Raw genomic sequence first — 12,932 nt, forward strand, 5'->3', positions numbered from 1 at the left:
AGGCTCCCAAACAGTCTACGTGGGTAGGAAGATGGCTTGTGCCTGTTTACCGGAGGGGCCTGTGTCGCCTGCTTCGTGGTGGCTTCTGTCTCTCTGGCTGCTGCCTCCTGCTTCCGCCACAGCTCGACGTCTTGCTCGGCTTGCTTCACAAAGGAGCGAGAAAGGGAAAACAGAAAAATGCTGAAAACAAATATTGGGCAAGCCTCCTTTAAGCAGCCCGTATAAACCCCAAAATGTAGCATAATTGTTCCTGCAGGAGTCGGGGGGGGGGGGGGAGAGGCACCAGTTTTTCAGCTTCACTTACTTAAACGTTAAACCTCACAATAACCATCAAGAAAAGCCTCTTGAATTTTCCCCAGTAAAGAGCACAAACACGAGCACCATTTCTGAAGCCACGCTGGGGGTGGTGGGATGGAGAGGCCGTTACCCTCCATGCAGGCAAGGGCTAAGGACAGTGGCTGTCAACACTGGTCTTTAACCTCCCATCCCATGCCATGCCCCCACTCGCACCCCAGATAACCAACATATGGAAATCAACCTGCTCTTTGAAGAAATATACGCCAGTCTTTCATTAATAATAATCACGGATATCTTGACGAGCAGTGGTCTTTGTCCTCAGAAGGCTTTCTTGTTTCTATCCTAACCCCCCCGGCTGCTGTTCTCCAGCACTCCAGTATCTCCAGGTCCCACGCCCTCCCTGACGAAAGTCAGTCCTTACCTTGTACGCTTTCACAAAACGTAGGAAAACGGGAAAGAAGACGGATGGGGGCGTGGTCTTGGGATTCTCTCCAAAGTATTCCACAGCTGACTCGTATGCCTCCTACGGGCAAAAAGGATAAGGAACTCAGAGCCGCCAATCCATGCACGCAGCAGAGTAAGACCAGGACTGGATCAGCCTCTTTGGCTGAACTGGGCTCGAGGTGCGGGAGGATTTCTGCCTTGAGCAAGTCTACACCCCAGAGGGAAGGGGGGAATTCCCCACCTGAACAGTCTGCATACCGGGGACGAGGACAGGGGAATGACTTCTCACCTGAGCCATCTTGCTGTCAGCCTGCAGCTTGTCCAGCACGTCGCTGTTGCTCTTCAGGAATTCCTTCAGCACCAAGCTGTCATCCTGCCTAAGGAACTCCTTGCGGGTGAGCTCCATGCCGCGCTGGAGAGCTCGCACGTCCGTGATAATGCTGTCCAGCGAGACTGTGGGGGGTGATGCAGGGATTACAGTCAGTGATTGCAATGGGGACGGATGGCGTGAGACCTTGCAATGACCCTCCTCCCCCTCTAGTGGGCAGAGATGAGACCTGCACTACCACTGCTGCACCAGCTAGGGGACTTCCATAACTGGAAAACCGCCAGACGGTTGCTGGTCTTGAACGTAAGCCACAGATTCACGCCAGGTGGCCCTCAGTTCCCTGAAGATCTCCAGAAGGATTTTTTTCCTTTCAGTCCAGCTTCCCTTGCCTGCATTCATCAGACATCACATCAAAAGCCTCTGAACAGCTTCTGAAAATGTAATCTTGCTAAGCCCGAGCTAACCATGGTTTCTCCTGCCTCTCATTCCCCTGCCCTTCTTGGCTCGCCACTCTTTAAACTTTGCAATGAATATTGCTTCGTGACCATAAATCTTGGCTCCCTTATCAGTCAGGGATGGGCAGGCATTCAGAGCTCCGCCCCCTTACCTGCGGCAGCCTTGTCCAGGAAGTGCTGCTCAGAGTAGAACCCGGCCAGCTCTGGGTACTTCTCCTGGATCACCTTCACAATATAATGCAGCAGCGTCTGCTTCCGATCCGTTGACTTCATCTCCAGGAGCTGCCAGGAAGGACAAACAGGGGTAGATGTTCAAAAGCCACTTAGACGAATAACTGAAAAGTTATCCGATATTCGGCGACTTACCTGGCTAAATTATAGGCAGATAACTCTAGGTTTAGCCGGATATGTCGGGGGCAATTCCTGGGGCGGGCGGTGGGCATTCCAGACAGGAGAGGAGTTAGCTGGTTAGGTATCACCAGCGGCGTGGCAGTGCCACTGAATATTCCAGTTAAGCTAAGCGGATAGGTGCATCTGGCTAACTTCTCCAGCCGTTCAGCAGCTGAATCTGGACCCCATATTGTTTTAGTTTTGCTCTTACCCTAACGGAGTAGAAGAAAATGATGTGCTAGAATGTGGGTGGGGGTGGCGGTCTGAGTGCTCCCTCACCTCTTCCCAGCACCCTGGTATTGGGGTGGGGTGGGGAAGGGCAGACTCCAGTTCCCTGCTCCATGTGTTCTGAACCTGTAGTAAAGCCTGTGCAGGTCTGTGGATGCTTTTGTAACTTTGCCAGCCTGCAAATTACCCAAGCTGTTTAAAACCTGCTCCCAGTGTCAGCAGTAGCCTCAGATTGAAGGGGGTGGGGGAGAGTCTTAGGACAATGACAAGTTTTAACAGATACAGGTTGTGTATTGCTACCTGTTCAGTAGTACGTAGTCTCATTTTAGTAAAAAAAAACCAACCTACCTACCTACCAGTAAGAACATACCATTAGGTACCTTAGAATATGTTGCTGGTGTTAATGTAGGATTGCACTACCAGAATACCCTCGCCTCTTAAAAAGGCCTAGCTGTCTGCAGGACAGCCTGAAGTTTCTCTCATTGGAGTCTAACTGAGGCATGTGCCCCCCCCCTCCCCCCCACCCCCGGGCAGCTGTTTGCACAGCTGCCTGGGGGTTGGAAGGATCCCAGGGAAGACTGAGGTCCTTTGTCCAGGAGCAACCCCCCCTCCCTGTACCCAGACCCTGGGGTGCGACAAGCTCAGTCGCTCTGTGCTCAGAGCTGCTATGAAGACCACGCTGGCCGGCGATGCAGGAGAGAGGGAGGAAGCCCAGCTGGTGGCGCAGTTTGCAGGGGCTTTCCCCCCACCCCGGGGTGAGCCCATGCTGCACTGCTGGGCTGGGGCCTTGGAAAAGACGCAGCACGGAGCCCGTATTACCCCTGCCCCAGAGAGGTGCAATACCTTGAGAGCTGCCGTTACGAGAGAGGCCAGGTTAGAGGAGAGGGACTCTGTCCATCTCGGATTCTGCTGCCACTGGGTGTCCTTCACTCACACCCTGGAGTTACATTGCTAGATTTTGCTAGCAGGAAAGGAGAACCACACATGGCAGAAGCAAGCTGCAGCACGACCAGCAGCGAGCGTCATCCTCATCCACCCAGGACCGTGTGGGCGAGGGGAAAGGGGCTTCTATACGTAGGCAGTCTCTGATCCCGCACTCACCACATCAAGGCTCTGCAACCGGAATCCGTAGGCAGACCCTCGCTTGCTGCTGTTCATGTAGTTCCCAAATGCAAGGACAATCTGTGGGCAGAGAGCAAGCGTTACCTCCCTGTATTCCCCATGGCTCTGTGCCCATGGATGGACATGGGCTGTCGAGTTTGCGCTTACATGTACATATATATTTTGCTAACATGCAAAAAGTCGTTTGTTTTTTTTTTAAATTTCAAATCGCAGTTTGTGACTGCGACGGATTTACACTCAGTTATGTGAAAGCAGGTGCCATTCTGGCCAATCCTTCAATTTAATTGCGTTGCATTCTCCCGCAGTGCATGCGCCGCACCGCACCTTCTACAGGGTTTCTCTTTACGGGGCTTCTTCTTTTATTCTGTTATGCCGTACTAGCAGACATATGTTGATCCCAAAGAAAACAGGAGTCTCACACGGATTGTGAGACCCTACCAAGGATCAACCAAAATCAAAGAGGTTTTTATTCCAAAACAAAAAAAAAAAAGGATAAGCTCCTACATTTAGGGAACCTAAGTTAGGTGTCTATTTTTAGCCAAACTTAGAAGCCAAAGTTTTCAGCTGCAAATTCATCAAAATTTAGGAGCCTAAAGCACAGGGGCCTATATCTAAGCAAGTTATCATTTGCCAAAATCATTGCTCAGCTCCTAACTTATTTTCTATGCCCCTGTAGCCATCCAAGTTTTAGGATCCTAGTAAAACGAGCAGTCCTGGTAAATGTTCAAAAGGGACAATTTAGGAACCTGACTTCCAAAGCTTGGATCCAAAACCTTTCAAAAATCAGCTCCTAAGTGGAGAAAACTGGGACTGATCGGTGCAAGCCCCCTTAAAAAAAAAAAAAAAGAAGCATAAGAACATAAGAACATGCCATACTGGGTCAGACCAAGGGTCCATCAAGCCCAGCATCCTGTTTCCAACAGTGGCCAATCCAGACCATAAGAACCTGGCAAGTACCCAAAAACTAAGTCTATTCCATGTTACCACCAAAGTGACTGCATGAAAGGATCTGTGGCAGCTCCTTCCATTCTAATGCATCCGCTGGTATTTAATCATCAGCGCGTCTGCAAAACAGAGGCCAGCGGTCAGGTTCCCCGATTCTTACCTCCAGGATGCTCTGGAGCTTGGAGGAGGACTTGATGGACATGGAAGCAGCGATCACCGCATTCAGTTGCTGAGGCAGAGCAAGAAACGACGTGCGTGAGATGAGAAGAGCACAAACGACAGAGCCCAAAGTTTCCATATCTGGACCAGTCAACACCACTTAACTCCACGGAAACCCAAAACCCCCATCCACAGAGAGAGTTTAGATTATCTGGGGGTTCCCAAACCTTCCCACTCCCATCTTCATCATCCCTGCCCACAAGTGATTCTCCAAGCCAGACATGACAGAGGGAACCGTACCGGCGTCAGCCTCTGCACCGTGTCTGGGAAGTTGCCCAGAAAGGTCATAATGTTGATCCTCTCGGACAGGCGGGGGATCTTGCTGAACTGGATCATAAACTGGTCCTCATCCGAGAGGTCCTCCAGCGGCTTCTGCTCCTTCTGGTACCTCCTGATGAGATTCTGCTCGTGCTCGGTGGGGATGAAACGCTCCAGCAGCTCCAGGAAGTCCAGGCTGAGGGCCTGCAGGTCATACCTGGGGAGGAGAAGGGGGAAAGACTGAGGGGGAGCTCGGCACAAACTGGGGGATGGGGCTGGGAAGTGTCTGCAAAAAAAAAAAAAAAGGACCCGGAGAGATCCTTTGCCAAGGACTTCTACCCACGAGCCCACTTTCCACAGGCTTTCCAGCTGCTTCCACACGCATCCTGGTCCCAGTACTTGATGGCAACTTGCTGACTTTTGGAGTTTCTGCCACCGCTGCTTTTTTAGGGACCCTGGAGGAAGCAGGCCCTGGAGTCTCTGGCGATGCGCTGACTGCTCCATCTTCAACCACCTGGATCTGTGACTGCCGCAGGGAGACCCCTCGGTTCTCGTCTCAGGTGACGTTACCTTCCTGTCTTGCACACTTCCATGGGGAAGTAACAGAGAGCCTGTTTCTTTCTTTGCCGCCTCTCCTAAACTCTCTCTTCCACCTCAACTGTTTAATTCTCCTCAGCCCCCCCCCCCTTCATCTCCGACCCTGCCCTTTTCTTTCCATTCACCTAAGCCCCTTGCCACCCTCCTCTGTCTCTCGTGCATTTTGATTTTCCAAGCCAACACCACGTCACCCATTCTCCAGCGGTGCCGAGAGAGGGCCCGATGTGCACCCACCCTCTTTGGGGCTATAGCGGACATGGGGGGGGGGGGGGGACTGGTACTCACGCCTGGATGGCCTTGCAGATGCTGTCGATGGTCAGGCCTCCCTTCCGCAGAGTGATGGCCAGATTCTTCGCTCGGTTGGCCTCGATCAGCGTCACCTTGCTGGGTGGCTTCTGGGCGGTTTTTACTCCCAGTCCACTCCTGGGTGCACTGGTACCCTGAGCCTTTGTCTTGAACTGCTCCTCAAAATCACTCATATCCAGCTCCTGGGGTGGACAGAAAAAGATCGGAGAAAGAGACATGCGAGTCACGGGAACCTTCCCTTTTATTCACCTTAATAATATTTAAATGTGCCTGAAATAAAGGATTAGTAGCATTGGCTAATCCAGGTCGGAAGCAAGGAAGGCACGTGAGTACGGTTCCCAATATACCTCACTCCTGCTCTACAGCAGCCCCTGCTATTCCAGTACTGAGACCCCACACACACAGCACTCTCCCCTGAACCAACCTCATTCCTGCTCTACAGCAGCCCCTGCTATTCCAGTACTGAGACCCCAAACACACAGAACTCTCCCCTGAACCAACCTCATTCCTGCTCTACAGCAGCCCCTGCTATTCCAGTACTGAGACCCCACACACACAGAACTCTCCCCTGAACCAACCTCATTCCTGCTCTACAGCAGCCCCTGCTATTCCAGTACTGAGACCCCAAACACACAGAACTCTCCCCTGAACCAACCTCATTCCTGCTCTACAGCACCCCCTGCTATTCCAGTACTGAGACCCCACACACACAGAACTCTCCCCTGAATCAACCTCATTCCTGCTCTACAGCACCCCCTGCTATTCCAGTACCGAGACCCCCCCCCCCCACACACACACAACTCCCCATGCAGCTCATTCCTGCTCTACAGCATCCCTGCCATTCCAGTACTGTAACCATTATACCCATGTTTCTCGTATGTAACTCATCCCATACCGATCGAACCTTGTAAACAGTTATGATGGCGATACCGAATGACGGTATATAAAACTTGACAAATAAAAATAAATACTGAGACCCCACACACACAACTCTCCCCCTGACCCTCATTCCTGCTCTACAGCACCCCCTGCTATTCCAGTACTGAGACCCTCAGACCTAGCTCTGCCAGTGCACCTCATCTCCTGCCCTGCACCACTCCCTTCTATTCAAGACCAAAGCCCATGAGCACCTCCTTACCTGCAGCACCTTCTCATCATTCAGCTCAGTGAAGACCGTCCCCTTGATCTGAGTGGGTTTGAGAGCCACCCAGTTAAACAGAGGCATTCGGAACTTGGTTTTGATTGGCTGCTTGATCTTTACGTCTAAACCAAAGGTAAAAAGAGAGCAAAGAAAAGAACATTGTGTCAGATTTCTGTTTTGAAAAAGATCTGTTGGCATGAAGAAACCCAGGCGAGAAGGCGGAAAACCACTGAATTACTAACAGGCTAGTTTTAAAACGAGCGCGCGTGCGCACATACACGCACCTATTGGCATGCAAGCCCCGTTCCAAAAAAGTCTGTTAAAAACTAAATACATTCAGACTGGAGAAACTTCGCAGTATGTAAATGACAGCAGATAAATCCAATGTGTTTTGTTGCAAATTTGTTGAGATTCGTCCATTTTGGGTAGATGAGCATATTTATTTATTTATTTGTTAAAATTTCTATACCGGTATTTGGTGGGAACCGTCATATCGGTTTACAAGATTACATAAAAACATTTATACTAAAAATCAAAATTTACAAATAATATAGCCACAATTCTAAAAAGCTAAAAGCTTCATTACAGTTTCATATAAATTCCCATATGCAACCAGCTCCCCCCTTCTTCCCCGTGTCCAGAGGGGGGGGACTGAATATTCGTGCAATAGGGAAGTGTGTGAAGGCTCCGGCACTCCCCCCTAGCCTCAGATGGGAGGTTAGGGGCCAGTGAGGGCCAATGACCCTTATTGCCGGGGGTCCAGATCACTGCCATCTTGTATTTATTTATTTATTTATTTTTATTTAAGAGGTTTTATATACCGTCATTAAGTTATTTACCATCATAACGGTTTACAATGGGGCACCTGTATCAAAGAAAAATGTGGGTCATAATTTACATGGGTGGTGCCATTTATATTCGGTAACTCTCAATCCTTTTCCTACCACTGCCCTCCATACCTGTCCCATGGGTGCCCAAAATCTGTTACAGTGCTGGCCTCCATCACCTCTGACCGCTGGTAAGCTATTTCAGTCCTTGCCATCTTCAACTTTGCCATTTATATCTTAATATCAAGTTTTATAAGAATCCCCACAGCTAGCAAGGAGGTTGATGCAATAAGGTGCGTTCAGCAGGGCACACAGCATAATCCGCAGTCGTGTGCACAATTTGTGTGTGTGCAGACTTTACTACCGATGCAGCAAGGAGCTCTGCATACAACAATGGGGCCGATGCAATACAGTGTGCTCAGCCAGATTTTTATTCTATAAGGGGATTGGCATGTCCAAAACGCACGTCAGCCCCCACCCCACGAAGCTAACTGTGCTCATTACATACAAATGCATGTTGATGAGGCTGTTAGCTATTCTCCCCTGATCCAAAAAAAAATGTGCGCCCGACCTGCACATTTTTACCCTCAGAAATTAAAGCCTGCCCAGGGCAGGCATTAACTTTTGAGCAGCCCAAAAAGAATAGAGAAAAGCAGAAAATACTGCTTTTCTGTACTTCCTCTGACTTAATATTGTGGCGATATTAAGTCGGAGGAACCAAAAGGATAGGAATGTTTAAAAAAAAAAAACAAAAAACAATTAAAAACAAAAAAAAAAGAGTGTGCCAGCGATCAGGTTAGGAAAAGGGACGCTCAATTAACGAGCCCCCATTTTCCTAACCCATGGCTGTACACAGGTTAGTAAAATGGATACTCGTAAAATTGAGCGCTCATTTTCCTAACCTGCCGACAGCATCTCTTCTGGGCATCCGATGCAGAGGCGGTGGTAGAGGCGCACATTTGTCCCTAGTGCCTCCTTTTTAGCGTGACCCCTCATTTAAATATTCGATCGCGCACACAGGAGAGGTGGCTGGGCGCACGTTAGGAAAGCGGGCGCTCAACACTGAGCGCCCATTTTCCACGCAGATTTATTGCATCGGCCCCAATGTGCATTTAAGTTAGCGTCCTCGCATAGAAATCCCATGCTAATAATGGCATTAGTTATTACTTCCCCAATATACGGGCTGATACAGTAAAAATCGCAGGAGAGCGGGTGAGCGTCCACTCTCCCGGCGCGCGCACGGGACACTAGCGCATCCCTAGCGCCTCTTTTTGGACAGGAGCGGCGGCTGTCAGTGGGTTTGACAGCCGACGCTCAATTTTGCCGGCGCCGGTTCTCGAGCTCACTGACAGCCACGGGTTCGGAAACCAGATGCCAGCAAAATTGAGCACTGGTTTTCAACCTGCGAGCCGCGGGTCCATTTTTAATTTTTTTTTTTTTACTTTTTTTTTTTTAACTTTTGGGACCTCCGACTTAATATCGCCATGATATTAAGTCGGAGGGTGCACAGAAAAGCAGTTTTTACTGCTTTTCTGGGCACTTTCCCGGTGCCAGAAGAAATTAGCGCCTACCTTTGGGTAGGCCTAATTTCTTAAAGTAAAATGTGCGGCTTGGCTGCACATTTTACTTACTGTATTGCGCGGGAATACCTAATAGCGCCCACAACATGCATTTGCATGTTGTGGGCGCTATTAGGTTCGGGGGGGGTTGGACGCGCATTTTCGACGCACTATTACCCCTTACTGAATAAGGGGTAAAGCTAGCGCGTTGTAAGCCCTCCATTGCCTCAGGTACAAACTTACAGACCGATACAGTACAGTACGCTGTTAACCCGCGATTGGACGTGCGTTTTGGACGCACTAGCTTTACCCCTTATTCAGTAAGGGGTAATAGCGTGTCAAAAACGCGCGTCCAACCCCCGGTACCTAATAGCGCCCGCAACATGAAACCATTACTCACACCTGTCCACTTCAGAACAGTATTGCAAGCACTTATCTTTTCCAGCACTGACTACTGCAATGCACTCTTACTAGGACTCCCAAGCACATCGATAAGACCACTCCAGATACTTCAAAATACTGCAGCCAGAATATTGACGGGAAAAAAGAGGAGGGACCATATAACCGAAACTCTAGCAGACTTACATTGGTTACCCATCGAATACAGGATAAAATACAAGGCCTTATGCACCATACACAAACTAATATATGATAAAGAAGCAGACTGGCTAAACACAGCCTTACGAGTACACGTTCCACAAAGAAACCTCTGCTCAGCAAACAAAGCACTACTAACAATCCCTTCAGTAAAGTCACAAAATTAACCCAAGTGAGAGAAAGGGCTTTATCATTGGCTGGGCCCATACTATGGAACACGATGCCCCCCAAACTCAGATTACAGAATAATCTCAAAACTTTTAAGAAAAATCTAAAAACATGGCTCTTTAAAAAAGCCTTCACTAAAGAGTGTGGAGGGTAGAGAATGAAAGTACAGGGTAATGCAGATGAGAATGAATTTACTCAATCCTACATTTCAGAAGTAATATTTCAAAGCGATAGTAACTCAATAATACACCTGGACTTGACCAACATTACTCAAATAATGATTTTATTTATGAAATTGTAACCGAACTTTATTGGCACCTGTTAGAATGTACAATATCCTACATTTACTTACCTTAGTCTATGTGCCTATTTGTAAACCGTTGCGATGGTATATAACTTAGCGACAGTATAGAAAAGTTTTTAAATAAATAAATAAATAAATACATACCCAAAGGTAGGCGCTAATTTCTGCCGGCACTGGGAAAGTGCACAGAAAAGCAGTAAAAACTGCTTTTCAGTGCACCCTCCGACTTAATATCATGGCGATATTAAGTCGGAGGTCCCGAAAGTTTAAAAAAGTAAAAAAAAAAAAAATTTTGAAATGGGTCCACGGCTCGTGGGTTGAAAACCGGACGCTCAATTTTGCCGGCGTCCGGTTTCCGAACCCGTGGCTGTCAGCAGGCTCGAGAACCGATGCCGGCAAAATTGAGCGTTGGCTGTCAAATCCGCTGACAGCCGCCGCTCCTGTCTGAAAAGAGGCGCTAGGGACGCGCTAGTGTCCCTAGCGCCTCTTTTTACTGCCAGCCCTAATTTAAATAAATTAATTTACTGTATCGCGCGCACAGGAGAGTGGGCGCTTGCCCCCTCTCCTGTGAACTTTACTGTATCGGCCTGTTAGATTGTAAGCCCTCTGGGGATAGGGAAATACCTACAGTACCTGAATGTAAACCAATGTCATATCTCAGATCGAATGTCAGTATATAATAAATAAATAAAAAAAGATGTTTTCCATGCATAAAACATGATTTATGCACACATAAAATATTTTATGTGCGGAAAATGTGACTTATAGATATAAAACGAAAATAGAAAGAACCACAACCTGTCTTGTTACTGTAAATAGCATACTGTAAATAGCATCTGTCCTATATTTATTGTCCTATATTTATTGAAATCATTACAATTGACTCCTGAAGAAGCGATTTTCATCGCGAAACACCGGCCGTTGTCAGGCTTTATTCTTCAATCACATTTGAAGGAACAGATGTCACATACGCATTTTCTTGAATACAGACTTTCAATTGATTAACAACAACGCCGCAGATGACGATTAGTCCGGACGGCAAGTTACCCTACTGCCGTTGTCTGGCTTGCTGATGCGGTCTTATCAAAAACATCAGAAATCTTAAATTACTATTAGCACCTCGGGTGTATACAGTTTTGAAGAAGTGGATCCCAAGTCTTTTTGGTTTTTTGTACTTATAGATATAAACCATGTTTTCCGCACATAAAATATGTATTATTCAACATTGTTAAAGCCATCACAAAACACAACAATCATAATAAAAAATATCCCAAATCTAACTCTTCACACGAATTATGTAATTCATTCGGAAAATTTTTTCAATCCAAGATTCAAAATTTAATTAGGACATTTCGAACATCACTTCCATCGGTTGCGATCACTCCTCCGACTCAGACTTGGGATACTTTTGAGATTGTTGCTAGTACCGAAATGAAACCCTCCTCTCATCCTCTGTCACCCTGTTCCTTTGCTTTTTTTAAAGCCATTAACGATGATATAGCCATACCCATTGCTAATATTGTTAACTCTTCCTTCTCTGCTGGTGCCCTGCCAGATTCTCTAAAAACTGCAGCTGTTACCCCAATCCTAAAAAAATCTACAAATGAACAGATTTCTGTGATTTCCTTCCAGTCTCCTCTCTACCATTCTTAACCAAAATTATTGAATCAATTATATTAAAACAGCTCACAACCTTTACAAACGAGCATTCACTGTTAGATCAATACCAATTCGGTTTCACACCCAAGCACTGTACTGAAATGCTTCTGTCTTCCAGCACTGATATTCTTCATCGTGGGTTCAATGCAGGGACTTCATATGTTTCTATCTTTCTAGATTTTTCGGCCGCATTCGATACCGTAAACCATGAAATACTACTTTCTTGGCTTTCCAATATAGGTATCTTCGGGACAGTCCACTCTAGGTTCTCATCATACCTTACAAACAGATTCTAACAAATTTTTATAAACCATGCAAGTTCATCCCAATTTCTGTTAAAAACAGGAGTCCCACAAGGATCCACTCTTTCAGCTGCACTATTTAATATTTATCTCAAGCCCATTTGTCAACTTCTTTCAACCCTCAGCGTTTCCTACCATCTGTACGCTGACGATATACAATTCTATTTTCTGACCTGGCATGACTGGAATTCCACCTTACAATTCATTGAACTCTGCTTATCTTCAGTTAAAAAATGGCTATCCCACAACAAACTCACAGGCCGATACAGTACAGTGCGCTCCAACGGAGCGCAGTTACCCTGCTCTTGGACGCGCGTTTTCCCTTACCCCTTATTCAGTAAGGGGAGGAAAACGCGCGTCCAACCCACGGCACCTAATAGCGACCTCAACATGCAAATGCATGTTGATGGCCCTATTAGGTATGTGCGCGGGATACAGAAAGTAAAATGTGCAGCCAAGCTGCACATTTTACTTTCAGAAATTAGCGCCGACCGAAAGGTAGACGCTAATTTCTTCCGGCACCGGGAAAGTGCACAGAAAAGCAGTAAAAACTGCTTTTCTGTGCACCCACCAACTTAATATTTATTTATTTATTTATTTAAAGTTTTTATATACCGACATTCATCACAGATATCACATCGGTTCACAGTGTAACATAAACAGACGCCTGGAGTAGCGTTTTTTACATCGAACAGAATTCTGTTATAACACGGTAACAAGATAGTAATTGAGGGAGGGGAAATATAAGGGGAGATTTGAGTATAGAATTGAACGTAATGAACAATA

General features: G+C 47.1%; 1 protein-coding gene across 2 annotated transcripts in view; it reads right to left on the minus strand.

Annotated features, from left to right (window-relative positions):
* Positions 1 to 12,932, minus strand: part of FMNL1 (formin like 1) — a 97,507-nt gene that overhangs the window by 11,747 nt on the left and 72,828 nt on the right. For both annotated transcript variants that reach the window (XM_029572545.1, XM_029572544.1), the window contains exons 16-24: positions 6,728 to 6,852; positions 5,569 to 5,771; positions 4,669 to 4,903; positions 4,370 to 4,438; positions 3,244 to 3,324; positions 1,677 to 1,806; positions 1,031 to 1,194; positions 719 to 820; positions 51 to 143 (exon numbers count right to left, since the gene is read on the minus strand). In XM_029572545.1, coding sequence (XP_029428405.1) covers positions 51 to 143; positions 719 to 820; positions 1,031 to 1,194; positions 1,677 to 1,806; positions 3,244 to 3,324; positions 4,370 to 4,438; positions 4,669 to 4,903; positions 5,569 to 5,771; positions 6,728 to 6,852 — 1,202 coding nt within the window. The remainder of the gene's footprint in view (positions 1 to 50; positions 144 to 718; positions 821 to 1,030; positions 1,195 to 1,676; positions 1,807 to 3,243; positions 3,325 to 4,369; positions 4,439 to 4,668; positions 4,904 to 5,568; positions 5,772 to 6,727; positions 6,853 to 12,932) is intronic.

This window comes from Rhinatrema bivittatum, chromosome 12 (genome assembly GCF_901001135.1).
Source record: "Rhinatrema bivittatum chromosome 12, aRhiBiv1.1, whole genome shotgun sequence".
Lineage (NCBI taxonomy): Eukaryota > Metazoa > Chordata > Amphibia > Gymnophiona > Rhinatrematidae > Rhinatrema > Rhinatrema bivittatum.